The 27928-nt window shown below is 53.9% G+C and overlaps 11 protein-coding genes across 11 annotated transcripts; 7 read left to right on the top strand and 4 right to left on the bottom strand.

Annotated features, from left to right (window-relative positions):
* Nucleotides 1–357: 357 nt before the first annotated feature.
* On the top strand, nt 358–2899 carry BBK36DRAFT_1140399 (glycoside hydrolase family 55 protein; the record flags this gene model as incomplete). Its single annotated transcript, XM_024893375.1, has 5 exons — nt 358–694; nt 753–941; nt 1004–1092; nt 1163–1283; nt 1341–2899. 5 exons carry the CDS (start codon nt 358–360, stop codon nt 2897–2899), a joined length of 2295 nt encoding a protein of 764 aa, XP_024751088.1.
* A 231-nt stretch (nt 2900–3130) lies between these two features.
* BBK36DRAFT_1140398 (glycoside hydrolase family 16 protein) lies at nt 3131–4144 on the bottom strand (the record flags this gene model as incomplete). Its single annotated transcript, XM_024893374.1, has 2 exons — nt 3131–3782; nt 3864–4144. 2 exons carry the CDS (start codon nt 4142–4144, stop codon nt 3131–3133), a joined length of 933 nt encoding a protein of 310 aa, XP_024751087.1.
* Nucleotides 4145–5892: 1748 nt separating this feature from the next.
* On the top strand, nt 5893–6822 carry BBK36DRAFT_19251 (GTP cyclohydrolase I; the record flags this gene model as incomplete). The annotated part of the gene is made up of 1 exon (XM_024897870.1): nt 5893–6822. One exon carries the CDS (start codon nt 5893–5895, stop codon nt 6820–6822), a length of 930 nt encoding a protein of 309 aa, XP_024751086.1.
* Nucleotides 6823–7677: 855 nt separating this feature from the next.
* Nucleotides 7678–8403, top strand: BBK36DRAFT_65357 (CGI-121-domain-containing protein; the record flags this gene model as incomplete). Its single annotated transcript, XM_024898439.1, has 3 exons — nt 7678–7830; nt 7888–8010; nt 8086–8403. The coding sequence occupies 3 exons, from the start codon at nt 7678–7680 to the stop codon at nt 8401–8403; spliced, it is 594 nt and encodes a 197-aa protein (XP_024751085.1).
* Nucleotides 8404–8895: 492 nt separating this feature from the next.
* Nucleotides 8896–10245, bottom strand: BBK36DRAFT_65356 (proline dehydrogenase-like protein; the record flags this gene model as incomplete). Its single annotated transcript, XM_024898438.1, has 2 exons — nt 8896–9712; nt 9791–10245. 2 exons carry the CDS (start codon nt 10243–10245, stop codon nt 8896–8898), a joined length of 1272 nt encoding a protein of 423 aa, XP_024751084.1.
* A 1908-nt stretch (nt 10246–12153) lies between these two features.
* Nucleotides 12154–13069, bottom strand: BBK36DRAFT_1197818 (hypothetical protein; the record flags this gene model as incomplete). Its single annotated transcript, XM_024897006.1, has 2 exons — nt 12154–12359; nt 12625–13069. The coding sequence occupies 2 exons, from the start codon at nt 13067–13069 to the stop codon at nt 12163–12165; spliced, it is 642 nt and encodes a 213-aa protein (XP_024751083.1). The 3' UTR covers nt 12154–12162.
* Nucleotides 13070–13541: 472 nt separating this feature from the next.
* Nucleotides 13542–14032, top strand: BBK36DRAFT_1168137 (hypothetical protein; the record flags this gene model as incomplete). The annotated part of the gene is made up of 2 exons (XM_024895136.1): nt 13542–13544; nt 13601–14032. The coding sequence occupies 2 exons, from the start codon at nt 13542–13544 to the stop codon at nt 14030–14032; spliced, it is 435 nt and encodes a 144-aa protein (XP_024751082.1).
* A 549-nt stretch (nt 14033–14581) lies between these two features.
* BBK36DRAFT_1168136 (hypothetical protein) lies at nt 14582–16205 on the bottom strand (the record flags this gene model as incomplete). Its single annotated transcript, XM_024895135.1, has 6 exons — nt 14582–14863; nt 14895–15010; nt 15155–15537; nt 15614–15712; nt 15772–15958; nt 16193–16205. The coding sequence occupies 6 exons, from the start codon at nt 16203–16205 to the stop codon at nt 14582–14584; spliced, it is 1080 nt and encodes a 359-aa protein (XP_024751081.1).
* Nucleotides 16206–18273: 2068 nt separating this feature from the next.
* BBK36DRAFT_1140391 (hypothetical protein) lies at nt 18274–19350 on the top strand (the record flags this gene model as incomplete). The annotated part of the gene is made up of 3 exons (XM_024893373.1): nt 18274–18340; nt 18419–18517; nt 18614–19350. 3 exons carry the CDS (start codon nt 18274–18276, stop codon nt 19348–19350), a joined length of 903 nt encoding a protein of 300 aa, XP_024751080.1.
* A 983-nt stretch (nt 19351–20333) lies between these two features.
* On the top strand, nt 20334–24236 carry BBK36DRAFT_1135139 (kinesin-like protein). The gene is made up of 4 exons (XM_024892539.1): nt 20334–20831; nt 20910–20949; nt 21016–21135; nt 21219–24236. The coding sequence occupies exons 1-4, from the start codon at nt 20795–20797 to the stop codon at nt 24139–24141; spliced, it is 3120 nt and encodes a 1039-aa protein (XP_024751079.1). The 5' UTR covers nt 20334–20794; the 3' UTR covers nt 24142–24236.
* An 821-nt stretch (nt 24237–25057) lies between these two features.
* On the top strand, nt 25058–27437 carry BBK36DRAFT_1115660 (fungal-specific transcription factor domain-containing protein; the record flags this gene model as incomplete). Its single annotated transcript, XM_024890150.1, has 5 exons — nt 25058–25362; nt 25465–26574; nt 26680–26748; nt 26846–27109; nt 27188–27437. 5 exons carry the CDS (start codon nt 25058–25060, stop codon nt 27435–27437), a joined length of 1998 nt encoding a protein of 665 aa, XP_024751078.1.
* Between the last annotated feature and the right edge of the window lie 491 nt (nt 27438–27928).

The raw sequence follows: 27928 nt of genomic DNA, 5'->3' as shown, positions 1-27928 counted from the left end.
TGCCTTTACAGCACTCGCACGTAGGGAGACGTGGATACGAAAGTTTTGTAGCGCTGAACTACCTCAGGTCTTTCTTTGCGTTGGCAGGGAACCTGCAGGGATGCCCGGTTTAGGTATGAAGTAAGACCACTGATCGAGCAACCCAGGGACATGGATCGGAAAACGGTATCAGGCGTCGGCTTTTGTTATCATGGTCCTGCAATTAGAGTCCACCCAGGTCTCGGATGAAACAGAATATATAAAGGGACGATCTGTGCCTAGAATGGTGCGCCTAGTAGATGGTAGACCAGACTGCCGTTCGGGTCACTCTAGACGACTCGACTTCTAGAAAGGGCGTTGATCATCACTCTCGAGACAATGAAGTCCTTTTCCCTTCTGGGCTCCCTGAGCCTGTTGACGTCTCTCTCGTGGGCTCTGCCCACTGACGGCGTCACTTCCAAGCTGGCAGGCAGACAGAGCGGATCGTCGTGGTTTTTGCCGAACATTGACCACACGACGGGTGCCGTCCGAGGTTACGTGCCCGATCTGTTCAACAGCGGCGGGCAGCAAAACTTCACCTACCCCGTCTACAAGACGGTGGCCTCTGGCGACTCGGCTGGTTTCGTCAATGCTCTGTACTCTGATGGACCCACTGGCGGCCAAAGAGACAACTGCTACCTGGCTGGAGAGCCCCGTGTCATCTACCTGCCTCCAGGTGAGTTCCTAAATCGTTATTATGTGTTTGCCCCGTTACTCTAACAGCTTGATGGCAGGAACTTACACCGTCTCAAGCACCATCTTCTTTGACACGGACACTGTCATCATCGGTGATGCTATCAACCCTCCCACTATCAAGGCTGCTGCTGGCTTCAGCGGCAACTACCTGATTGTGGGTGGTCAGGGCGATGGCGACAACAAACCTTGCGGCGGCTTTGGTGGTGAAACTCACTTCTCTGTCATGGGTAAGTCCATCTTGCTGAGCGCCCTATATACGTGCGCAATGGCTAACTCGTTGTCTCTTCAGTCAAGAACGTCATTCTTGACACAACTGCCAATGCTGGCTCCTCTGACTTCGTAGCCCTCAGCTGGGCTGTCGCTCAGAACTGCGCTCTGGTATGTGGACAATTTACGCGCCAACTAGTTAAGAGCCGATATCATGCTGACATGGCCGATGTCTTGCTAGGTCAATGTCAAAATCAACATGCCTCAGGGTGTCCACACTGGTGTGCTCGTCAGTCCAGGATCTACCATCTCCATCTCCGACGTCTCCTTCAGCTTCGGCAACATTGGTCTGCACTGGAACGGTAAGTATCCCATTACATTTCAGCATGGATAGCCTATTAGTACTAAACTGCCTCTAGGTCACCAGCAGGGTCAGATCAAGGGCATGACCTTCACCGACTGCACCAACGGCATTGTTATTGACGGTGGCAACACCATCACCATCTTCGCCCCGACCTGCAACACCGTTGGCCGCTGCATCGTCCTCAATTCCGGCGGTGCTTGGGTTGCCGTTATCGACGGCACAAGCATCAACTCTGGTGACTTCTTCACCAGCAACGTCGGCTTCCCTAACTTCATGCTCGAGAATATCTCCAAGGACACGACCAACTCCAACATGGTCATTGTCGGCGGCAACGTCAAGGTCGGTGGCTCTACCAGCCTTGGCACCTACGTCTATGGAAACACCCGCGGCGCCAATCCCGTGTACCAGACGAACCCGACGTCCCAGCCCGTGAACAGGCCTGCTGCGCTTGCTCCTGGAGGCCGATACCCCGTCATCAACGCCCCTCAATATGCCGACAAGACCGTTGCCGACGTTGTTAACCTGAAGGACCCCAACCAGAACGGTGGACACACTCTCCAGGGCGATGGCTTCACTGACGACACTGCCGCCCTCCAGGGTGCTCTCAACACCGCCGCCAGCCAGGGCAAGATTGCTTACCTGCCTTTCGGCATCTACATCGTCACGTCGACCATCACCATCCCCCCCGGAACAGAGCTGTACGGAGAGGCCTGGTCTACCATTTCCGGATCCGGCAGTGCTTTCTCCTCCGAGACCAACCCGACCCCCGTCGTCCAGATTGGCTCAACTCCCGGCCAGAAGGGCGTGGCTCACGTCCAGGACATTCGATTCACCGTCAACGAGGCTCTTCCTGGCGCCGTTCTCCTCCGAATCAACATGGCCGGCAACAACCCCGGTGACGTCGCAGTCTTCAACTCTCTCAACACCATCGGTGGTACCCGTGACACCTCCCTCAGCTGCAGCAACGAGTCCAACTGCCGCGCTGCCTACATTGGCCTTCACCTTGCCGCCGGTTCTTCCGCCTACATTGACAACTTCTGGTCCTGGGTTGCCGACCACGCGACGGACGGCAGCCGCAACGGCATCCGCACGGCCGTCAAGGGCGGAGTCCTCGTTGAGGCTACTGCCGGAACCTGGTTGGCTGGTCTCGGCTCCGAGCACAACTGGCTGTACCAGCTGTCCTTCCACAATGCCGCCAACGTCTTCATCTCCCTCTTCCAGAGCGAGACCAACTACAACCAGGGTAACAACGGTGCCGTGCTGCCCGGCACGCCCTTCGACGCTACCTCCATCGACCCCAACTTCTCGTGGTGCAGCGGCGGTGACACGGTTTGCCGCATGGGCCTTGCTCAGTACTACACTGGCAGCAACAGCAACATCTACCACTATGCTGCTGGTAGCTGGAACTTCATCGGCCTGACCAAGGTCGCACAGGGAGTGATGAATTACATCCAGACCACCGTGAGCAACGCTCATTTGTACGGCTTCACCAGCGGACCCGACGTTGCCGAGACTATGAGACTGCCCAGCGGTACCGAGTTCGGCAACGGTGGCAACGATGGATATGGCGGGTCTTGGGGGACCTTGATTGCCAACATTGCTAGCCAGTCTTAAGTTGGTCGATGTGTATCTCATCTGGGGCAATTAAAGGCAAAAGTAATTACGAGCCGTAAGAAACTGATTGTATATAGCCTATGTATAGCAACCCAATGAAAGTAAATGCAGAGCTTGGCCGGACCCCGTGACTTGTGTGACTTGAATCATTGAGGCAATCCTACTGCACATAGCTTCGTGTGCTCCTTCGATAAAACGCTCGATAGAACACAAGATACGAGACTTTGTACCTCAGTAGGTATTCCCCAAGGACACTGATGGATGGTGCCAATCCTGCTCAAATCTACCCCATCCTCCATACTCCAGCTCACTCAGCAAAGCAAGATTGTAGACGACCATGTCATAGTATCCATCGTGGGGCCGTTTGCCACCGCACACGTTTCCTCCCATGGCCACGTTCAAGAGTATGGTCATGTCTCGAAGAGGTCGAGTGCCACTGGGAACCTCGGCCTTCATCACCGGTCTTCCGTCAATGTACCAGATCATTCCTCCTTGACCAGGCACGCCGTTCGGCTGGTCCCAGGCAAGCTCATACCGGACCGGGCGGCAGTGCATATCGGGAACGTGGGTGCCCAGAACTCGGTGCTTCTGCGGCTCATGGTGGAAACCCCAGTGGAGGCACGTCCGGTTCTCTCGATCCCCGTTCCACGTCTCTGCGATGTCAATCTCACCGTCGGTGGGCCAGGAAAAGGGCTCTTGAGGTAGAAGCCAAAACGCAGGCCAGATGCCCTCGGCACAAGGAGAGAGGATCGTGGCTGTCAGAACACCTCTGTCGCGAGCCAGGGTCTGCTTGCTGACAAGACGGGCTGACGTATACCGCTGCTCTGGCGAAGGCGCAGAATTTCTTGCAATGGCTCGGAGGACGAGCATCCCTTCAGGCGTACTATACACACCATTTAGAACCAACGGTTCATACTCATTCTGTGAACGCATCCAAGCCTCTATGTGTTTGGCCTCGACCTACTGGAAAGAATTCTGCGAGTCTGCTGTGTAAAACTCCAGCTCTTGATTTCCCCATCCATCCGGCCCGTTGCCTATCTTAGCCTCCCACTCATGACTGATGGGAACATTGGGATAGAACTGCGGCTTCCAGTATACTTGTCCGCGAAATGGCGGCTCGTTGGGCGGATGAGGCGGCACAGGAGGAGGCTGCGATGCCGGTGCCGGTGCTGATGCAGGCTTCGGTTCGGCGATGATCTGATTCAGTTCTTGTTTGAACTTGTTGAGCTGATCCTTCCACGGCATTTTGGCGAAGAGTAAGCAGGTGATTGCAGTACCTTGAAGTGATGAGACAGTCACGTCTGGTTTGAGCTGCATGCCCTGATTACCGCTCAGCCCTTGGCATTATGTCGTCACCTGACAGTCAGCGAGTAGATCACGTCACAGGTATGCCAGGGGAAGAGAAAACACACAAATCGCACCGAGAAATAATACGAGTATGTCTAGGGATCCAATCGCCTAAAACACCAGAGTGAAGCTACGATGTACAGGTAATAACAGTAACTCGGCTGGGCTTTTTCATAGGTAGCATGTATGTGCTGCCTCTCTTCAGCTGTCATGACATGGATGGCGTCACAGCGCTCCCGGCGCTCACGGCGGCTTACACCTCGACGGTTGTCGCATAACCTAGAACAGCTGGCCGACTACCTCAAACATGAAGACAAATCTACAGAGAGGACATAGAGGTATCTGCTTCTTGAATGTCTCTATCTGATATGAAATGTTGTAGATTTCGAACTACCTAGCGTGTGCGTCTTTACAAAGGCTACAGATCCGAGTATTTCTGCGCTCGACTCTCGTGTCATTGCAAGCGACGGCATCCGTGTGTCGCATCGATTGGAACATCATACAAGGGCTATTCTTAATTCTAGCTCAATGCTGCTCGCTTACTCCCTTTGGTCCCCATTACTGAGTCTACTACCTATACTTAAGCACCCCGGAACTGCTTGTACTGCAGATAACTTCACGGTACTACGCGGGTAGGATAACTGCAGTTCTCTTACATCCTCCGGAGGCGTGAAACGGCACCTGGTGAGAGTAACTGGCTGTAGCTAGCGAACTACGAGGGGTCTGCTGGTTGCGTGCAGTTTGTACTCTACAAGGTAGCATTCACCGATGAGCTCCGGTGCATCGCATAGAAGCACGTGAATTGGCCGATGCGATTGGTCGTCCATGCCTCAATTTAAAGTGCATGCAGCCGTCTGTTGGTTTCAGGTGCAGTGGCACACCGGCAGGCAGCATTTCGTCACCAAGGAGCGTTCATGCTTATGCCAATACGAATTGCAGAGAGACATGCAGAGATTGTATTCATAGTACCTACCTGTATGTTAGGCATGCATCTAGAAAGGCTGCAATAGCATGGGCAGAAAGATGTAGTCAATCAGAACATGGAATGCCTAACTACGAGGCAGGCTTCAAGCTCAGAAGATCCACAGTCAAACTTGTCCGAGAGACTACAGGTACTGGGTACCTAGGTAGTGCTACCTTATACCTTAATAAATAAGCCAAGCATCCATCAGCTACAGTTACTTACACGACAAAGTTCGGCGATAAGTCGATTGTCAAGGTCCAGCATTGGCCGACGTGCATCCAATTTACAAAATATGACAGGCGGCAACGGTTCTTCTCTTCGCGTCACCGTTGTGCATCAATGGATGCCGCACGGGTGCGACTGCAATGAATGTCCCGATCCTTTCGGTCGCTTCGGGGGATTATCACTTTTGTACCATGTTCTTTTTACGTTGGCTTGTGTAGCAGGACCGTCAGCGGACATACAAAAGGCCCGGCGCGCAACCGGAGCGAGCCTCATTCAGATAAGGTAGTCGGAGTTGGCTGACTTTTTTTTCGCATCAATCCATCAATCCTTCGCACTTCTTTCCTCCACCATCACCACCACACTCTTGACTCTCAATTGTCGTCGCAAGGCTCCCGTAGGCCGTTTCCCATCACCAGAAAGCGCCTGCGCAGCTGCGACAGCGCTTCGATCCTGCGCAATGGCTCCTCCATCGCCCACCGGAGCTCGAGACTCGCCCGGCTCTTCTGCCAGCGAGAAGCAGCGCAGCAGCAAGAAGCGCGGCTACAGCGACAGCACGGGGCTCAACGGAGAGAAGCGCCATGTGGTGCGTCGCTCGAGCATCAGCAAGCCCGGGCGAGACCAGCGCGACGAGCCCGTCTTCAAGCACAAGCGGCGGAAGCGGCGCCAGACGGGCGAGGACAACGACAGCGCCATCGCCGAGGCTGCGACGACGTCCGTATCGGCATCGCGACAGGAAAGCCCCGTCATCGACTTTGATGGCCTCAGCAGGCCCAGCGTGGGCACGCGCCAGCGCCTGGAGGAGTCCGCCGAGGAAAAGGCCGCGCGCCTCGAGCGCATGAAGGGCGCCGTCAAGACGCTGCTCGAGTGCGTCGGCGAGGACCCCGAGCGAGAAGGCCTGCTGGCCACACCCGAGCGGTATGCCAAGGCCATGATGACCTTCACGCAGGGCTACGAGCAGAACGTCTTCGACATTGTCAACGGCGCCATCTTCCAGGAGGGCCACTCCGAGATGGTCGTCGTCAAGAACATCGACATCTTCTCCCTCTGCGAGCACCACCTGGTGCCCTTCACCGGCAAGGTGCACATTGGCTACATCCCCAACAACGCCGTCATTGGCATCTCCAAGCTGCCGCGCATCGCGGACATGTTCTCCCGCCGCCTGCAGATCCAGGAGCGTCTTACCAAAGACATAGCCAACGCCATCTTCGATGTCCTGCGGCCTCAGGGCGTGGCCGTCGTCATAGAGTCCAGCCACCTGTGCATGGTGATGCGCGGCGTGCAAAAGACCAACAGCACCACCATCACCAGCTGCATGCTCGGATGCTTTGAGCGGAGGGAAAAGACGCGCAACGAGTTTCTGAGCTTGATCAACGTTAACCGCCAATGAGGCTGGTTCCTCTTTCCTTGGTTCTCTCTCTCTCCTAAAAAGCAAAATATCCAATCTTGTATTCAACATTCTGCCACCCTGGCTTCTTGCGGTGAGCTTCCCCCCTCACTCGTCTCCGTCGGCATATTATCGTATTTCGGGTCGCATTGGTTTGTGTATCGAACATGGTTTCTTCTATTATCCTATGTACTATCAACTTACTCTGGCGGACGAGTATCACGGCATCATTTAACAAGCCGCATGCATTTTATCTAGATTTAGTAAGCAACAGATCACAATTGGTCGTCGTTGTGAATGTTTTGTACCGATTGGCCGGTGGCATCGCCACCTGCTCTGTGCGTGATGTTCTCATACACCTAATGTTTACGGGTAAGCTGGGTCGCAGAGTGCCAGAGGTAGACACGGATATACCTAGAATGTTGAGGGGATTCAGGTCCAGTTCGAACAATGCATGGTTTGGTATTCTTCCCAAGAAATTGTCAAACGGGCAGTTTTCCTCAACATGCTCAAGTCGAACAATTGACTGTTTCCAGAACCCATAGCTGTGGATCAATTTTCTGGTCCTGGGTTCCTCTATGTCGCACATCCCTCTCCTCCGTGGTTTCGTTCTCTCACTTCTACAGAAATAGGCCACTCCTGGAATGTAGCACCAGTTAGTTATATATATCAATCATAGAAATAAAGTGCAGAATCGTCAACAGCAATGAGTGATGCTGGAGCAAGTATCGAGAGCGCGGGGTTTGGCGGGGTTATCAACATCCCGCATTCCGATAAGATAGATGATAAGCCTCAGTCTTCCATCTCTCCTCCGCCATCATCCACAAACTCCCATCTTCTGGCCGCGACTCGCCCGCCATGGCCGTCGAAATTGTCCAGCTCGACCACGTGCCGTCGTCCTACCGAATCTACCTCGCGCTATTTCGCAATGTGAAGAACGCCGGCTTCTTGCACCAGCAGCTGCTCGCGCGCAATGCTGATTTCGAATATGCCTTTATCGATGCGTCAACGGTATGGTGACTCAGAAAGCCGGGAGTTCCCAGAGATTGACCCTAGCATGTTTGTTAGATTGTCTCGCGCGTCCATTTGCTCTCTGCCGTATTCAAGGCAGTCAACAACTCCGTCAACGGCACGCTACGCACGCCAAACGTCCACTCTGAAATCGTCGTGTCATTAAGTTCCTCGAGCAATGTGAGTGTCGAGTCGCGCAGACGATGCCCTCCTCCTCTCCTTTCAGCAGGCTAATTAGACAAATCGAACCTCAAGATTGCCGATGCATATCGTCGCTTTGGTGTATCACCATCCACATCCGACCTCTTCGTCGTCAAAGTCACCTTCCCCAGCGACACCACCCCCGAACCTCCGTCCGCAGACTCCGTCTCGCAGCACCTCAAAGATAATGTCGAGGGAGACGCCGTCCCCGCCACCGACGAGACTATCCAGACGATCACCGACGTTCGCACCGTGCGCAAGAGCTATAAGCTCAACGGCTTGGCGTGGTTGGACGCAATCAAGGATGAGTTGGTGAAGCGTCAAGAGATGGAGAGGCTCATTCTTGGAGGTATGGCGCTACGTGGCGTCTGAGGAAAGAACCCATCGTTGCCAGGAGTTGTGAGGCGTTGGCTACATTCTTTGGAGCAGGCCTCCTCGCAATACGCTGGTTGAACTACTTGGTGCACTTTATGAGAGCCGCATCCTCGAACTGAGCCAGCGTAAGGGAGTCATACCAAAGGAAGGAGAGACGTGAAGAAATACCACGGTGAAGGAAAAAAGTGTGCCTATCTTTCGGAAGTTGATTGGTCAAACAGGTAAGTTGTATAACTGATAATCCAGAATTTCATGTTCTCTCCTCAATTATTCACGCCTTCTTTCTCGCTAGATGCTCTAGGACGTGTTTCTATTTACAATTTCTCAAAGGCCTAAAGTTTCCAAAACTCCAAGCTGTGCGCTATCGGAGCCAGCATAAACAAAAATGAGTCTTGACCAGTCGCAAGCAACCCTTTCGAATCCATAGGTGTATACAAGCAATTACACATCCAACCTTCAATCACCCCTCTGACTGCTTGACTTCATCACTTAGGCCATTCCAACGGCGCTCTTGCATCGCCTGACGAGCTCCGCCCACATGGCATCTCTTCCGTTTCTTGTTCGCTGAACGGCGTCCTTGTTCTCCTGAGCACGGCGTAGGAGGTACTTCATGCACTCGCCAGTGGTACCCCAGACGAGGTACTTGTAAACAGGCAGCGGCCGAGCGTTGGCATTCTCCTTTTGTGCTGACTGACTGGCCTCGACAAGCTCGCAGCTCACCTCATCCGCCATGCCCTGCAGCTGGGCGAAGGCAATGTCAGACTTGGCGCCACCGGCATCACAAATGGCCCTGGCACGTCGCACAGATTCGATGTTGTGTGTGGCAAGCACAATGTGAACGTTGGGAAACTCGCCCTGTCCCTGTACGGTAGGAGACCATTGCCTGGTCAAGATGCTGGCCGCGATGTTGTTGTAGCACGCATCCGTGTCCTCCTTGGTGTCGTGGAAGCACTCGCGCGGATCCGAGCCCAGATACGCACCGCGCACCAGCTTTATGCCGAGGGTGAAGCCCTCTTTTTGCGCCTCGGCCAGGTGTCTGGAAACCACAGCAGGGCAAGCCTTCTTGTACGCCTGGTACGTTCCGTAGATGGTGGCGGTGTCTGGCGAGTCGTTATACTTGCGGGCGAATTGCATGGTCCAGTCGTCGATGCCGTCTTGCAGCATGTGCTGCTCGGCATCGAACAGCAGACGCACTCCGCGGTCACGAGCGAGCTGGCAGATGGCATCAATGGATTCTCTCAGATGCGGAGAAGGAGGGAGTCTGTTCTCAAGCTGATTGAGAGCCAGGCTGCCTGCACCAGTGAACCTAGACGATGACAGTTAGCAATAACTCTCGGTTTGGCATGGCATAAGAAGGACCAGCCCAGGAGAGTTCAAGTCTTACTTCAAAGCAACAAAATCACCAGGTTCAGCCAAGCGAACCGTCTCCAGGGTGCCGTCTCTCCAGGGATTGATTTCCTTCTCGATGTCGCGTGCTGTTTCTTCGCCCAGCTTGGCCGCGCCCATGTCTCTGGCGTCAGAGCCCTCCAAGACAACCTCCTTGGCGTACCCCAGAATGACGCCAGTGAAGCCAATGTTCTTTAGCCGGCGAATTGTTTCCCGCACCTCAGCCGCATTCTCTCCAGCGCAAAACTGGGCATAAAAGGACTTTTTCAAAAAGAACCTCAAGACAGGGTTTTTGTCCGGGTTGAGGAGGGGTGATTTGGCGTGGGCTAACGCTACCATGATGCGCAGCGAGGGCGGTAACAGGATGGGTGAAGAAGAGACCACCGTCGTTGCCAGCGAGCGGAGAATCATGCTGAGAGGCAAGACAGAGAGTGGTGCGCGACTGGGTTCCATGTTTTGCGGTGGCACGGCGGACATGGAACCCGGCAGATCTGCGACGGTTGAAGTTCGTCGCTCAGAAGAGTGTATGCTGCGGCGGTGCTGCTGTTTCGACGTCGAGGAGCCTGGGCTGAAAGAGCTGTGTCTGAGGAGGAGGAGCCTTGATGATGAGAGCGAAGAGATGGGTAGAGGAGAAGAAAGGGGCGTCCGGCGACCAGGCAGGCGAATCGCCCGTCGACCTGGGGCGCAAAGCATGACGGAGAGAATATGCAGAGACAGTTGAGATTTTGCTGTACTACGGGCAGTGAATGTCGATGGACAAAGGGCTTCTCTTGACAACTTTTGTCTGGGTCTGCCTTTTAAGGTCAATTTTGTCAGAGCTGACAGGCCGCTTTGTTCATAAGACGAGGCCTGCTTCGGGATAGGTAGGTAGATAAATTGTTGAGAGCAGACCGAGTGGCGTCTGGTAGCTACCCGCTTGGCTTGTATAAGGCGAACTTAATATTAGAGTATCAGACAATTAGGTAGTACAAGAGACATATGACGTAGCGTCGTCCTTATATGTTTCCAGGGAATAAGGTTGCAAAAGAGGAGGAGATAAGGAAACGTTGGTGGAGAGGATTGGGTTGGATATATAGGGGTGTAAAGGAGGAGGAGTTCGAGATTGTTCCGTCAGGACAGGCACGAAGCGGCGACGCTATTCTATAAGAGCCTGGACCTGAGCAAACCCGGCAGCTACGGGCAGCCGAAGACAGGCGAGATCTAGTTCAAGTGCCTACAAATAGTACATAGAGATGGGATACGATAGGACGAAGCCATGCGATAGGATACTGGGTAGAGCCTAGGATAAGAGGGCAAGTAGAAATGCAAGCTCCGTTGCCGGTATCGCCGCATCATCGCGGATAGCGAGATTCAGCAGGTACTCAATCCTACAAAAAAGTATAGAGCGATACACCAGCTCCCCTTAGCATGGTGCATGGTTCCACTAGGTTAAGAGGCATTGCTTGGACTTCCCCGCAAATCTCCGTATCAGGCCGCGCGCAGACAGGAGCGAGCTGGAGTCGAACCTCTCTGAAATCCGACTTCAACCTTGATAAGCTGCCCGTGGTCATGCTGCAGTGTGTTGACAATGAGGGCGATAATTTCCATGATGATAAAAGCCATCACGTGGTGGCCCCTCTTGGGGGGAGAAAGCTGGGGATTTTTGGAGATGCTTGCAGCCGAGAGTAGCCGCAGGCTAAGATTGGTGGGGATGCATTACGATGACACCAGCATTGAAAGGAGATGCATCGGAGATGGATGGATTGGAGAGAGAGTTCGAGAATTGTCGTTGACTGATAGCTTGCCCCCCACGTTCTGTCCCGGCTTGCTTCGTCTGTGCATCTGTACGAAGTATATGGATCTTGAAGCTACCTAGGTAGTCGTAGTAGTATTGCAAGAAGAAGCCGAATTTTTTATTTGGGGACCCCGATACGGGGTTTATTGATGGCACGCATGGCATTGTCAGGTGAACTCGCGTCTCCATCGGACATGCATCAGTAGACATGGCCAATCGCCGATTCTTGCCCTCCTCTTCCTCTCCCATCACTGATATGATGTGAAGCCCCCTCCAATCCCCAACGACACCACACCACAGATTTTCCGTCGTGGGCAACTCGCTTTCCACCTGGGTTGCTGGGTTCCCCCCTAGTCAATAAAGACGACCCAGGCAGCTGGAGAGAGAGGCGATTCGTCAATGGCGTGCCGGAGCCCTGCTGGTCGGTGAGCCCTAGAGATTGAACAGTTGCCATGCTGGACCGGGGCCGACTGCGCTCGTTGCTGTGTGGTGATAGGTATTTGTGTGTCGCCATCGGCGCTCTCTGTTGGCTGATTCATGTTCAGAGTAGAATGAATGACACCATCTCCACCGTCGTCAATCAAACGAGCGGCTGCTCACGGCGCTCGTTGTTGGCCACTGGCATCGCCATCGCCTTCGCGTGACCCAGAGCTAAACCGACGTCGGATCATCTCCACATAGCCAATCGGTCTGCCGCGGGCTAAGCCCACCAAATCCTGGACGCCTCCGTACGCCAACCCAAAGACAAGCCCGTACTTTGCGGTGCGCGCAGCGGTCGAAAGCGAGAACCGATCTGTAATACGCCCAGTGCCGGCCAAAGACCGGCTTTCTGTTAGCTAATGGTGCCCAACGTCTTTCTTCTGCCCGCGTTGGGGGTGGTCTGCCTTCTTTTCGTGATCCCGACACTTGCCAGTAGCGTGGGGAAGCAAGCTCAAAGCCGGCGAAACCCCTGGCTAGTTGTGGTGCACTTCACTTCTGGTGGAATGATGAAGATTTTGCGAAACAAGGGTCCAGCCAGAAAAAGAGAGTAGACGGGTAAGACTGGAAAGGCAACTTACGCCAGAGTGAAAAAGCGCCAGCGACGGTAAGCGTCGCAATAACCGTCGAAAACATGTCGCTGCTCCCCCGATAACGGTCCACGGTGCTCTCCAGCGAGAGGGCCACCAGGCTCCAGATGCCCGTCTTGAAGCCCATGCGGAAGCCCTCGCGGATGCCGCCCTGCATGGCGTGATAATTCTTGGACTTGTGATAGAGGTACCATCCGGCCGTCGTGTCGGGCATCTTGTGTGCATGCTCTGCCCGGAACCGCAGCTGTGCCATCTGGCCGCCCTGGAGTGCTCCGAGCGAGAATCCAACCATGCTGGAGGCCACGGATCCGAGCAGCAACCGGGTGGGAGTCATGATGGAGAGTCGCGGGTGTGTCTCGGCCGGAAAGACGGGTTGGCTGGCGGGAGCCGATCGAGCGCTGAGGAAGAGCTCCCCATTGCGTGCGCTCCTCGTCATGGTGGAGGATGGAGGCTTCGAGGAATTGTGAGCTGTGGCGAACACGATCTCGTCCGATGAGCGTATACGGGAAATCTAGTCACTCAAACAGCGTCGCCTTCTCTGTCAAATGGCGCGATGCTGCTAGAATTGGATGCGCTACGGTGACTGCATTGTGTTGTTGTAACGCATGTCTGTGAACACAATGAAGCTATCCCCAGTTGCCGAAACCAAAAGCAAGCTTATCAACGTCTGCTTCTCCGTATCGCATGTTTTTCCGGCTGCTGAACCACTTAACGCGAGCTCACGTGGTCGCGCGCCTAAAAATTCGCGGGGCCAGTGCTGCTACAGTACAGAGTGAAGACATACCTCCCTACGCAATCATCTCCCATCGAACACGAAAAAGAAGAAAAGACTCGATCGAATTGGATTTACAGTCTGACCGAGAGTTACTTATACTTATTTGCGCGACAGCATCATCAGTCACGTCACGATGGTGTGTTCATCCTTCTCTCACAGACAACAGTGCCGAAGGCTGACTCTCGCTCACAGCCCACCGACGTCGACGATGCGCACATCTCCGTGCGCTTCAAGTACGGCATTCACACTATTTTCCTCTTCATCGACTCATTAGCCCCCTTCTCCTCCGTCACCCAAGAACTGCTAGCCGTCATTAGAGAAAGATATCCCGATGGCCTCACCAAGTCAACTTCTGCGCCCGATGAGAAGACGCCGGTGCCAGCTGACGCAAACATTACCTACGGAGTTCTGCGTGCACCCGCTGATCCGTCCAAAGGATGGAAGCCACTGAATGTCGGCCAAGATGCCTCAAATACTCCTACCAAGTGCGGACTCAAGGACAATAGCATTGTCGCTTTTGCATTCCCGCTTGCAAATGAAGACGAGATCGAGGCTTTAGAGGGGGGAGACGTTGTATTTGAGGTTGAGTGGCCGCAGGAGGATGAGGCGCTTTATGAGCAGTGACCTTGAACTCGGCTTCATCCACTTGGATTGCATCAGCCACTCTCCAGAGGAGAGAAATACGAAAATACCGTCGCACGCGCGACTCTCCCCTTCTCCTTCTTTGTGACCCGAACCCGACACCAGCGGCCATTACCGTTGCTAAACACGAGGACTTTGAGCTTCATTTCATGGGATCGCCGTACTGGATGTCAACACCCCGTCGAGGCGGTGCTGGACGTGTGGCATGTTCCTCTTCCTGTTGACCTTGGGATCATTGTTGTCGTTGAAGATTTGTTCGCATAGTCACTTTGCGGGTACACCATGTAAGATTCGGATAAATGAACAACATCATCAGCTTCATTGTCATATCCAGCAGCTATGGTAGATGAGGCCCTCTGCTGCTATGCGCAGCAGAAGGAAAGAAACAGACTAGAGAAAGTAAATACTAATTTACACTCAAAGTTTCAGAGCCAGACCTAATATATCCACCCCAGATTTACTAGTTATACGTCCGAGTTCACAGTGATGCTCACACGCTCCATGGTGAATACTCGGGAGAGTATCACGCGTCTAAGGCTCCAATCCAAAAGAGCTGAAGGGCGGTGCCGTGCTCCCATCGCACGAGAACCTGACCAGGTACGGGGACCCCGTCGTACCAGAAGACAGGAAAGTGGTGCCATCTGGGGAGGTGACCCTGATGTCGAACTCGCCAATGCGAGGGCCCTGGCCGTAGATGATGCGGAATGGATAGTACTCGCCTTCTGCCAAGTCGGCAGTAAAGGTGCCTTGCGCCGGTCCGTTGTCATACACGACTCCGGCGTCGACGTTCGCGCCAGTCCAGCCAGCGTAAGCCTCTGGACCGATCCAGGTGAAGACAGAAGACAGCGTCGTCGACTTGGTTGAGGGCGAAGGTGCAGGCGCCCGTCATACGGGCGTAGATGTAATCACGGTGGTTGAGAATGAAGTCGGAATTCCGAGAGGAGAGGGGAGCCGTAGATGCTCTTCGGAGCCCTATCTTGGAAGCTGATGCCGCCAATGGTGGTGATGGACTCGCAATCTGGCTGGATTGTCTACCGCGGCCAATTCATGTAAGAACTGACCTTGATCGAGTATTGCCAAGCTATTGGCGTGGCTAGTTTCAACTCATTTTGTAGACTTCGGGCTGGGAGTCGTCTAAATCACCGCCAGCAGTTCTGTTATAGTACGCAAACTCAACACCCTGATTTCCGCAAGTCGCGAGCGCAGGACAGGCTGTCGTCGTCGAGGTATGCGTGACTGTTGAAGTCGCGACGACGGGGCTGCCGGCTCCGGGAATGTCTGTGGTCCTCGTGATCGTGATGGTAGGAGATATAGTGACAGCCTTGACGGATGTGACTGTTGGGGTGGGCAGACTGAGGCATGAACACCCCTTGGTAATGTTGGGAGTTTGGTACCGGGTGACAAGGGCGGGGATTGGAGCCTCACCAGGGAAGAAGTGACGTCTGAATGGGGTTGGACTGGCCGTGCAAGAGCTGATGGTAGTTGTCCTCTTTTTTCGGAACAGTTAGTGTAATGGATATCGGAAAGAATACATATCAGATGGGGAGGATTGTGGTAACATACGTCGTAGCGCTGCTTGTGATGGTGGGCGGGACAGCAGAGTTGGAGTTGGCACTCGTGACTGTAATTGCAGTTGGCTTCAACAATCGTGGTGGTTCTTGTCTTGATGACGGTGGGAGAGGGACCACGGCATAGACACATCAGTCAGCAATTCTGGCGACATCTTCGGGTGTCGAATGGTGACTACAGCGCAGTAGGCCACAGCCAAGGGATCGCCGACAAGGAGGCCGACAATGATATCGACAGCAAGGCAGGTGGCTGGGTCTACGATGCCAGACACCAGTTGAGGTGCCGGAGAAGCAACAATCGCGGAGGACAATGCTAGGGCCAAGACGGCCAGCGATGAGACTGAATGCTTCATATCGATAGTACATGAAGTCTTGAGTTCAGGATGAGGGATGAATCCTGATGGCGAATAGAGAGACGGATACCAGATGGTCTGGAACACATCTTATATAGCTTCGCTTCTTCTCTCTTCTTTCCCTACTACTTCCACGCTGCTCAATTATTGCTGAGCATCACATTCTGTGATTTCTTATCCAACGTTAAAAGGGTCTGTTGTCTACCTTACGTGTAATTGACACATCTGGGTCATGGCCCGCACATTGTAATGGCCCGAGGCACCGCTCCTCCATCACATGTAAAGGAGCACTCGCAGTGGGATTCACGAGGCGTCCTGCTTGCCCGAGATCCGTGCTCCTGGGTACACGATGAGGCCGTAGAAGCGATCGTAGAGCCACACAAAACAGCTTGACGTGCTCGCAAGCATCGGTCAAGGCATGATTGTGCCAAGGCGGAGAGAAACACTAGGATCTTCCCGGAAACCCTGTGCAGGACAAAATTTTATCTGGAGAAGACTATTCGTCTTCTCTCAGAAGTTTGTGAAGGGTGCTAATGATCGTAAGTGGAGGCGGAATTGCCTTACGAGCTGGACGGTCAATTTACCTCATGAAGCTGGCCAATGACAAGCCTGCCTCTTCTGCAGGGAAGAACTGCTTCCTGCATGTTGTTGAGTCTCCGGGCGCAATGGTCTAAATTGATTGCTTCTTTTGGAGTATTCGAGACCATTAGCTTGCGTGGCACAACCCGGGCTTGGAATACAAGTTCGTCGTGGGTGATGTTATTCTGATTGGGCTCGCAGTTATGGAGGCTGTACAGACACGAGGCTATCCGTTGCGAGATGACAATCTCGCCTTAACTAACATGGGACTACATCTTTCTTGTCTCTCTTGCAGACGTGATGAGCATGTTGAGTCCATGTGAAGTCACTGGAGAGGTATCGTAGCCACTGGACGATGTCAGTGCTGCTAAAGGTGTTACAGCCGCGATGCTAACTGATGGCAATACTGGGCATACAGTATTGAATCAATGTATAAAACACGCAACAGGGTTAATTGTAACTGTGAAGAGAAACTCTTTCAATGGCAGGCACACTGAACCACCACTCCTTTCCTGAGGCAGCGAGACGCTCTGAACATTTCCGAGCTCGAGTGCCTCCCTTGCATATGAAGCAGCATCGCGGCCTAACCTCAAGTCAATCAGCAAATTCCTACGTAAACTGAGAGAGTAAACTGACTACTATATCAAAGTCATCGATACACACTTAGTCTCCATCGTGCAAAATATGTTTTCGAATATGTGGGAGTTGCGTCTCAATGTCGTCGCTCTCGAATGAGATTCTTGCCAGTAGCCATTTACTCTGAATGATGCTTCATTAGAGTCTGATCAAGCAATGGATAAGCTTTCACAATTTGACTCTCATTCAGTGACAGGAGCGGGTGGGTTATGACTGCGAAGGCATTGATCTGAGTCGTTAGATACATAATCGTTGATGGCTCACAGTGGCTAGAGCAATGCCAATGCCAGTGATAAAAGACGTAGAAGCTGATCTTACTGATAGCGCTTTATCAGGGCTGCAAATTCCAAAAGGCCATCAACTTGGACGCTTCGCAGAGCGCACCCGCGACAAAGAGGCAGATATCAGAGGCCTGCCCATGATTCCAGCGTTTCTCCCTATCGGCCAACCGAGCTGCTCGAGAAAGGTCCCAATGAAGGAGATACTTGTGTGACTCTTGTACTTCCTCCTCATTTGCGTTTCTCCTCCAGATCACACCTGTGATGAGTCATGCATAGAGATGTTCACACGCCTTGATACCTATCAACGACAACAACTTAATACGCCAATATGTCCAAAGTTCCAGGGCAACGTGCGGGAACATGTGAGCATGGAAGCGGCGGCAGTTCACCAATGTGTTGCAAGAACTCCACAGATAACAAGCAACGAATTTCCCACAATCCAGAACGAGAAATCAATCAGCACAAGCAGCCTATAACCAACGTGATTCTATGTCTGAACGACTAGGAAACGCACTGCTGCTGACGCACCTTGATCTGTCAAATCTGTCGCAAGTACCGCAATCGCTGCAGAGTCTCGGTCACCCAAAGATTTACCCGGCCTTCACCCGACCAAGTTAATCCAAGCCAGTGAGCTCACGGCCAGTGAAGCTTCACCCATCGAACATTCAACGCCAAACTCAGCTTTCAATTGCAGCCTTTCGCCGTCGCGTTTTCTCCCATCCATCACCCGAGCCATCAATTTTCTAGCACAACGCTCACGCGCCACAGCGACCCTTTCTATCCGGCTCCGAGCGCAGGACAGCAAGATGGGCAAGAAGAAGCGCGGCCATCCCGATGTCGAGGAAATCCTCTCGCGCCCGTGGTGCTATTACTGTACGTACACGAGCATTTCCATCTGTACAATCTGCATGGCCTTGTTTTTCGTGTCGCTAAATGCTGTTTATTGTCTAGGCGAACGTGATTTCGAAGATCTCAAGCTCCTCATCTCCCACCAAAAAGCCAAGCACTTCAAATGCGACCGATGTGGCCGGCGGCTGAATACTGCAGGAGGTACGTCTGCGCTCGTGAGAGGTCTTGGCGGAAAGGATTACTGCATCTTCGTCTGCCCGAAGTGAAGAGAGTTGCTAATGACTGGCGCCCTCATAGGTCTCTCCGTCCATCTGAACCAGGTCCACAAGGAGACACTCAGTCAAGTCGAGAATGCGCTCCCTAACAGACAGGGACTCGAGGTCGAAATCTTCGGCATGGAGGGTATTCCACAAGAAGTGCTCGAGCAACACCGAAATCGCATCATTCAGAACTTCTATCAAGCGCAAGAAGACCGCCGAATCGCGACCGGCAACCCCCCACCTGGTCAGTCGAAAAATCCAAGAAAGAAGATCAAGATCGAGACGGCCGAGGAACTCCTCAAGAGATTTGCCGAGTATCGCGCTCAGCGAAAGGCAGGAGTGGCAAGCGGCGGTGCGATGGATGGCGTCGTCCAGACAAACCCCCCCTTCCCGCAGCAAGCTTTCAACCAGCCTGGCTTCCCCGGCCAGCAGCCCGCCTACGGCTATTCCGCCGACACTCTTCCGGCGCGGCCTTCATCAAACCTGGCCGGCGCTCCGGGCCTGCCACAGCGACCATCACAGCCTGGCTTCTGGGGTAGCTCGGCTCAAGCTGCGGCTACCGGTGATGAGATTGACCAACTGATTCGCATGGCTGAAGCGGGCGTCAAGCCACAGAAGAGGCCAGACGAAGGCGAGGAGGCGGCCGAGGGAGCCAAGACCAAGAAAGAAAAGGACAAGAAGGGTCGGATGGTGTATGATGATGCGGAATTCAGTCCCGAGGAGAAGATGGCGGCTCTCCCTCGCTATGCGTATACACCGCCAGTCGGAGCTTAACTATCGATGCGGCAATAAGTTCTAGTTATCGGATGCATTGGGGACCGGAGATGGACGACTCGTTCTGAGACGGGCAACATATACACGAACTGCACAAACGTTCGGTTTACAATTGGTGGCTGAAGGCATGACACTTTCACAAAGGTTGGCGTCAAGGATTGTGTATGTATAATACAGAGGATTTTCGCACTGCTACAGATTGCTTCTACGCATTTTGATGTCGGGAGATCTGACCTGGGGGCCAATTACGATGATTTCCCCTGACTCGATAATACTGCATGTTTTTGAATGCTCTATCTTTGACTTGAGTGAACAAGCGGGAGTGATACTTCGTTTTGAATAGGTAGGCACTCAACATTCCGAGGTGTTCGCTTGTGTTATACAATGCCTACCGGAATACTTACTCAACCAATATTGATATGGTGCGTCGGGGTCGGAAATCCCCCGTCAGCAGACCTGAATTCAGAACAGTGGTCTCGGTGCTCCCATCCATATGAAGATGCTGTGTCACGGAATGTTCTCTTTATTAATCACTTTCCGCTTCATCAAGGGCGCGATGCTATCTATTTGCTCCCCACGGGTGCTGGCCTTGTCAGAATCGATAGGACACGGGCGAGCACCTTGAGAATACAAAAAGGCGGAAGAGATACGCGGTCAGCTCAGCAGCCAATGAACTTCCATACTGCTCGTCACCGACACCAGAAGCCACCAACCCTCACCTTCGTTTCCACCGATTGAAACTCAAAATGATACAGAAAATGATACACGTTCCTTTTGGCTCTACTTCTGGTATCAAATTACCAGACCGCCTTTCTCGTGAGCACTGGATTTTTGTTGGCTTGACTCGGGGATCCCAGTAAAACTACAGGGTAGCTTACACTGCTCACAAGAAAGTGCGTGGTGTGCTGTGTGCAGCCAGTGGAGCTCCCCGCAGCGCTAGGCGTTGTCAGGACAATGGGCATTTTCCTCCTGACAAGGGTCAACAAATAAACCCGATTGATTGGCACGTCACTTTTGGACAGCTTCGACTCGAGTGAACGGGATATCAACTGGGCTCATTCGCTCTCTCCAATTTGCATTTGCCATTGTGTTTGACTATTCGACATTTTCTACGGTCTGCTGAGCCGCCGCGACTATTGATTTGATCTCGGAGCGCCTGGTTCTGCCTAATTATCTTCCTTCTTTTCCGTTGTTTTTTTTCTTCCTTTTCTTAGCCGGGAACTCGATAATATCAGCTCTACTCAACCCCCCTCCCTCTTCCCCCGGTCATCGATTATCTGGATCGCTCAAGAGCCGAGATTGGACCAGGCGCCCGATCGTGCGCACTGACAACTTTTCGAGATCGGAAATTCGAACCTTATCGAGGCATTCGCACGATACAAAACGAATAGCAGCAGCGCTGGATTGGCAGATCGAGGAGGCCAAGCGACGGAAGCGGTGAACCATGGCCGACCCGGGACAGTCGTCCATCACAGTGGCGGGTATGTGGATGAACTTTCATGCCGGAAGATATTGAAATGGAAGAAAGGCCAAGCCAGGGTTTGCTGACAATGTCTCAGTCCGAGTACGGCCGTTCACCATCCGAGAAGCGGCTCAACTGTACGATGCGGCTCCGCTCCCCTGGTCGTGAATCGAATGAACTTGGATGCTGACCCGGCCTTGCAGGCAGCGAAACGACGATGGCACAATTTTCCTCGGCGACGGCTCCTTTGCTTCAATACCAACACCCAAGCTTCACCAGCGAGGCATTCGAAACGTCATCAAAGTGATTGATGATCGCTGCCTGTATGCATACACTCCGACTTCAGTCCATGCCAGTGATGGGCAGCTTCAGTAGCATCAACTGACTCTTTTGGCCTGTGCTGCAGGATTTTTGACCCCCCAGAGGACAGCCCCGTCCAGAAGTTCTCGCGAACCGTCGTCCCTGCCTCGAAAAAGGTGAAAGATCAAGTGTTTGCCTTTGATCGAGTCTTCGATGACAACACAACGCAGGCCGAGATTTACGAGGGCACCACTCGCGGCCTGCTCGACAGCGTTCTGGACGGATACAATGCGACAGTCTTTGCCTACGGCGCCACGGGCTGCGGCAAGACGCATACGATTACCGGCACGGCGCAGCAGCCCGGCATCATCTTCCTGACCATGCAGGAGCTGTTCGAGAAGATAGAGGAGCGCAGCCAAGAGAAGCACACGGAGCTGACGCTGAGCTACCTGGAGATCTACAACGAGACAATCCGAGACCTGCTGGTGCCCGGTGGCAGCAAGGCCGGCCTGGCCCTTCGCGAGGACAGCAACCAGGCGGTCGCCGTACCCGGTTTGACCAGCCATCGCCCACGAGACGTCCAGGAGGTCATGGACATGATTGTGCAGGGCAACGAGTACCGGACCGTATCGCCAACCGAGGCAAACGCGACCTCTTCACGATCTCACGCCGTGCTGCAGATCAATATCTCGCAAAAGGACAGAAACGCCGACGTCAACGAGCCTCACACGATGGCGACCCTCAGCATCATCGACCTTGCGGGCTCGGAACGAGCCTCCGTCACAAAGAATCGAGGCGAGCGTCTCACGGAGGGTGCCAACATCAACAAGTCGCTTCTTGCCCTCGGAGGGTGCATCAACGCTCTCTGCGACCGGCGTGGAAAGGCGCACGTCCCATACCGCAACAGCAAGCTCACGCGTCTGCTCAAGTTTTCGCTCGGCGGCAACTGCAAGACCGTCATGATTGTCTGCGTCTCGCCGTCGAGCGCCCATTACGACGAAACACAGAACACGCTGCGATATGCCAACAGAGCCAAGAACATTCAGACAAAGGTCACTCGCAACGTTTTCAATGTCAACCGCCACGTCAAGGACTTTTTGATCAAAATCGACGAACAAATGGCCCTCATTAACGAATTGAGAGCACAGCAGAGAGAGTCGGAAAAGGTCAGCTTCGCCAAGTTCCGAAAGCAGTACGAAAAACGAGACGCCATCGCACGAGCAGCCGCACAGAGACTTCGGGCCGCATACGATAACGCTGATGGAGAGCGTCAGGAGCGCATCACTACCTTGAGGAAACTGAAGCATTTCGAGCGGCGCATCAGCCTTCTTTCCGCGTGGATTGCGGCCTTTGACACCGTCGCCAACCAAGTGGCGGACGAAACGGAAATGCCGCAGAGTCTTGCGGCCATTCGACAAACTGCCCAGGGAATTCTGCTAGAGCTGGAGAACAGCAGGCTTCACGCTCACCATAAGCTGGAGAAGTCGGCCTGGGAGCGCCCCCTGGACATGACCTTGGCTCATGGTGTCCGACAGCTGGAGCTCGCCGAAGGTAACGACACGGGCGAGATTGCAAGCCTGACACGCGAGGCCGAATTGCTCAAGTCCAATTTCAACCGGGAAGCCTATCGAGAAGTTTTGGAACAAGAGAAGGCAGGGGATGCTGCCATGATGCAGATGCTTCTCACAGCCCAGTTTGAAATGATTTCCTCCCTCAGTACTGTCATGTCGATGGACGAAGATAGTGCAATTGCACACGCAAAAGAGATCATTTCTCGCTTGCTCCAGGCCGGCCTCACAGCCGCGTCCCAAGTGGTCAAGCCCGATGGCTCCCTGCCAGCTGTTGCCGACATGCCCGCACCGACGCCAAGACGAACACTTAGAAAGAGGAAATCTCTATCAGCTTACAGACCTCTTGTGCCCCCGGCTATTGTAGCCGTACAGAACGAGCATGTGTATGCGAGTCCCATGAAGTCATCACCGAGACGGCGTAAGGCACTCGGCATGCCGAAGAAGGGAGTCAGCTTTACGCCCGTCAAACGGGCGACCAAGGGCAGAGGAGTCAGATGGAGGGACGACGAGACGGAGGATGGGACGCTGGCGGATTTTGAGAAGACGCCGCAGCAGCTGTTCAGCTCCCCACGGGCCGAGCAGCCGTCGCCGGTGGCTAAGAGCAAGATTCCCTCTCCGCCGCAATTTAACAGCGTGGCTAAAAGCGATGTTGCGAGCAACGACGACTCCCTCGAGATGTCAGACGCGCCGAGCCTTTCCATCGCTAAGCCCGGTAGGTTCCAAGCCGGCTTCTTGTCCAGGGGTTCGCGATTGTCATCGGGAAGTAGTGGGCTGCCGGTGTCTTCGTCGCCCCCTGCTTTGAGTATGCACTTGCGCTCTTCCAGTTCCCCCGACGTGGCCAGAACGCCGCCGTTGCGATCACTACAAGGGTCCAAGACGGAGAACATGTCGCCGCTGTCCTATAGCAAAGTTCCGCGGCCCAGTCCTCCGTACCATCAGCTGCAGGCGGTCATGGACGAGAACAACCCCCCAAACGCCTCTGGATCCGACTCCGAGTCCAGCACGATCGACATGAACAAGCTCCGCAGCGCCATTGCGTCCAAGAAGCCGCGGAGAATGAGTCTCGTGGGCAAGAGCTCGGTCCCTGTTGCCGGGCGGGTATCTTCGATCGCCCCTCCCGCTGTCGAGAGGCCAGCGTCCCGATCGAACATGCCCGTCCTGGCCAGCGCCACCAACGGCATTTCCCGCCTTCGCAGAGGGAGCCTGGAGCGTCGAAAGAGCCCGCCGCTGCTGTGCTCGCCCCCAGAGCTCAAGTCAGACGACCTCACTGCTGGGCAGGCGAGGCGGATGAACATGGGCGGGCCCCTGCGACATGACAATCACGGTGCGACGCAACGCGACGGTGTTGGTCCAGAAGGGCCTCGCCGCGTCATGATTAGCGTTGGAACGGCTGGTGCAGCTGTGGGTGTCTCTGCACACCGGAGACTGGATAGTCGAGGAGGCTTGCCGATTAGGTGAAGGCTTGGCTCGTGACCAGCTGCATTCGTATTTCTTTGGTCTTGCTTATATCGTTTTTGTGTTTTGTACTATAGCGTCCTCCGGCTTGCTTCAAGGGTTATTTCCCTACATATAGAGGTGGTTACGCATCGAGGAGTGTTTTTGCTTTCTTCTCGGCACTTTGGCCATGAGATGCTGCTTACGAGCACAGGCGTCTAGGAGAACATTGGGGTCACGGAATTGGCATATTGGCGTGGTTAATATGTGTATGACTTGCTGTATGAAATACATATTCGTGTAGGACAGATGTGGCTGAATCTGATCCCCCTTCATGCTTTTCCCTTCTGGCACTGAGGCGGATGCTGTCAATGTTGCATTGCGCTTGGAGTGAATCCTTGCTACTTGTGATGAGATCCTTACATCTACCATCTGTCTTCGAAGCGTGGTGAGGTGCACTGACAATGGATGGCTTTGAAGAGACACGAAACTATTACCTAACCAATGCGTTATGTTGTATCACTCTGACCGCCATGGATATCTTTATGATTCGACAGGTCTCCGCGGAAGAGATATAACAGCCAGCATTCAGCTTTTCTTCCTTCCGTCTCACCCATCATCTCTCACCTGGGCAAGTATTTCGACTCGTACGCACGTGTCTTGCTCACACTGTATGACGCGGCATGACTTCGAGCCTCGGCACAGTGCTTCCGCCTTGTCCCACGTCTAGCCGCTCCCCGTACGAGTTCAACTACTCGCGTCCCCTACATCTGACATCCGCACTTCCGCCCTGCCGCTCCTTTTACACGCTTTTACAGCCAACAAGATACCCAGAATTTGTTCATTCGTTGGCCGCACATCCGCAGCGTCGCATTGACCGCAGAAACCAACTGCCAGACAAAACCTACGGTGCCATCGACCATTTGAGCTTTTCCTTCTGATGGACGTTGGCCACCATGGCTCTGCAGACCCGGACCCTCTGCCGCCCGTTCGATATATTCGCAGCCGCATCACCAATGCGTGTGACGGGTGCAAGGCGCGCAAGGTCAAGTGCGACGGAAGGCTGCCGTGCGGGTTCTGCACTGCGAGACAGAGGGCGCAGATGTGCCACTATTCGCCGCAGAGGAGGCGGAGACACTCGCAGAGACAGGTGCAATCGCAATCGCAGTCGCAGTCGCACGACAAGCTGCCGAGATCGCCGCCTCTCTCGGGCCGGGACTCGCGAGATCGCTCGGTGAGGTCGCCGTCGCCGATGCAGACGCCGGGCTCGAGGGGCCTGTCTTCCTCAGTGGCCGTTTCGTCCGCGTCTGCTTCAGCTGCAGCCTCAGCTTCGGCCTTGTCTCCGAGGTTGGAAAGTGAAGGGCGCGGATCAGTCGTAAACCAGCCTCGCCATCCTTCCGTGGCCGAGGACGAGACTGAGGTGCCTCGAGAGGCTCGCCTGCTGTGCGACGCCCACGGCAAACTCACCTTCATCGGCGACTGTGCGCCTTTATCCTTCTTCCAGTCAGTGCGGAGGCTCGTCACCAATAGGGTCGGCCAGAATGCCTTCGCGCCGCACACCAGCCGGTTTTCAGTCCTGGAGAATGCGCCGGCGCGGCAGTCGAAGAGGTCTCTGAGGAGCGCAGACATGCCCGAGGTCCGGCCTGTCCATGTTGCGGCTGCGGTGTCGGCGTACTTGGCGACAACGGCGGGCTTGGTAGACTTGTTTGACAGTGAGAGGCTGCTGGACGATTTGATGCTCTGGGCAAATCTGGCCCATAAGCCGGACAATGTGACGACGATTATTCACTTCCTCGTTCTGGCTATTGGATTACAGGTGGGTGATGATGTATTGTCTCAGCAGTATTTCGAATATGCCCGAGACTTGGCATACACGGATCTGAGTGACAGTCTCGGCGTGGAGACAGTACAGGCCTTCATCTTGGTTACCATCTACATGCTGTGTTCATGTCAGATTAACGGAGCCTTTCTCTTCTTCGGCATTGCCGCGAGGGCCGCCTACTCAATTGGCCTTCATCGGACCGAGGTGAATGCCCGATTTGGACACGAGATACACCAGCAAAGGGATCGACTATGGAAGAGCTTGCGGGTGCTCGATCTTTTCCTAAGCAGCTCCATGGGACGGCCTCCCTCCACTTCAGACCTCGACTGCACCGTTCCTTACCGCGCGATAGGTAGTGATGGAAATGAGGTACTCAACCTGCTCAATGCCTCTGTTCAGATCTTGCTCATACTGGAATGCATCATTATGGAAATATACTCGCGGAAAAAGGTCTCCATGCAGCTGACCGAAGGTATATCCCTCAAGCTGCGCGACTGGTCCGCAAGATGGCTCAGCCAGCTCAAAGACGTTATCTCACAGCCTGCCCTCCGCAACGAAGCCCAGGTCACGGGGGCTTGCCAGGTCCTGTCGTCGTATTACTATGCTGTGATGCTTGTTTCACGGCCCTTTCTGATGTACGAGGTGTGTCAGCGGCTAGGAGGGGGCTCTGCTCCGCCGAATAGACCGGCGCTGGCTTCGGGAAGATCGAAGTTGGCGGATGCGTGTATCGATGCTGCGAGTTTGATGGTCGATCCGGTCTTGGACTTGGTTGAACGAGGAGTACTGAAAGGGAAGGCCCCCCTGCTTGTGTAAGTATTGCAACCTCTTGTGACCTGATCTTCTCTGCCCGCCTCTTTTGTCTGATGAACGACAAAGAGACAGAATATAAGAACTAATGAGCAGTAGATCATGGCTTTTTGCTGCTTCGCTTGTTCTCGGTGTTGGTCTCCTGGGCGGGTTCGGCCGTATCCTGGAAAAGTATACACAACTGTCTATACAGACCATGGAACATTTCGCCCAAAACGACGCCCATGCCAAACAATACTCTTTGATCGCTCAGTCGCTACTCACGACAGCCTTGGAGCATCTTGAGCGACAGGATCTCCAGGAGCGAATGCGACGCACCGAAAGCTCCAGCCAGCTCTTTGGCCTGGGAGCTCCCGATGCAAGGTCACCCCTGAATAAGTCTCCGGCGGCCCTGAGAGACGTCGACTTGCGAATCAGCACGCCAGATACGACCATGGCCAGGTACCGCGGCTCCCTGGATCGACCGACGCTTCTGCAGCACCAGGGCTTGTCATCCGGCGGGCCATCTCCACGGCTGGCTGAAATGGATTCCGTGTTTTTGGGACTGTCAGAGCCGATGCTGCATACGCCTGATACGAATGCCTACTGGGACGGGATCGTGGGAAATAATGATAATGATCCAAACTCGGCGTTGAACTTGTTTCCGTTGCTGGAGGCAGGAGGTGGGATTGATTTGGCGCATTGGCTCTGATGACTCCATCTTGGTGGTTATGATGTTCATGGGAAAGAGGATTTGGTCTAGATGGTACGACCTGAACGATATGGTCAACGGCGTTTGGTGTGATACTTGATGGGCTACGCTGGCTCGTCTTTTAGAGTGGATTTACGCAAGTACGGTAGGCGCTGACTTTACTCATGATCTCTTGGGCTTTCAGCCCCGGCGGGGACTGCGACAAGGAACATTTCAACGGGTCCGAAAAACAAAACACCTCCTTGTTTGGGTACTTCAGACATTGTGATATTGTGGTGGAGTTGCGGCCTGTTACCAGCAGTTCGGGATGCAAAATCCCCAGTTGGATTTGCAATCGAACGATGTGATGGTTCTATATCCGCACTTATCTAGGGGTGAATACGTAGAAGAGCGGCAATTGGTCCCACGGCCTAGAGCCGTTCTTGACGAGATCTCCATCGACGCTTGAAGCTGCAACAGACGTGATATCATTGGATTCATTGAACACATAG

Source organism: Trichoderma citrinoviride (genome assembly GCF_003025115.1).
Source record: "Trichoderma citrinoviride strain TUCIM 6016 unplaced genomic scaffold BBK36scaffold_5, whole genome shotgun sequence".
Lineage (NCBI taxonomy): Eukaryota > Fungi > Ascomycota > Sordariomycetes > Hypocreales > Hypocreaceae > Trichoderma > Trichoderma citrinoviride.
The sequence above is the reverse complement of the archived record's forward strand: the minus strand, read 5'-3'. Positions and strand labels throughout refer to the sequence as shown.

What these genes read in the sequence shown, in the direction of transcription:
- BBK36DRAFT_1135139 (XM_024892539.1), top strand. Translation starts at nt 20,795, where the DNA reads ATGGCCGACCCGGGACAGTCGTCCATCACAGTGGCGG. An exon ending in ATCCGAGAAGCGGCTCAACT is followed by an intron (nt 20,950 to 21,015) that starts GTACGATGCGGC and finishes CCGGCCTTGCAG; the next exon opens with GCAGCGAAACGACGATGGCA. An exon ending in GTGATTGATGATCGCTGCCT is followed by an intron (nt 21,136 to 21,218) that starts GTATGCATACAC and finishes CCTGTGCTGCAG; the next exon opens with GATTTTTGACCCCCCAGAGG.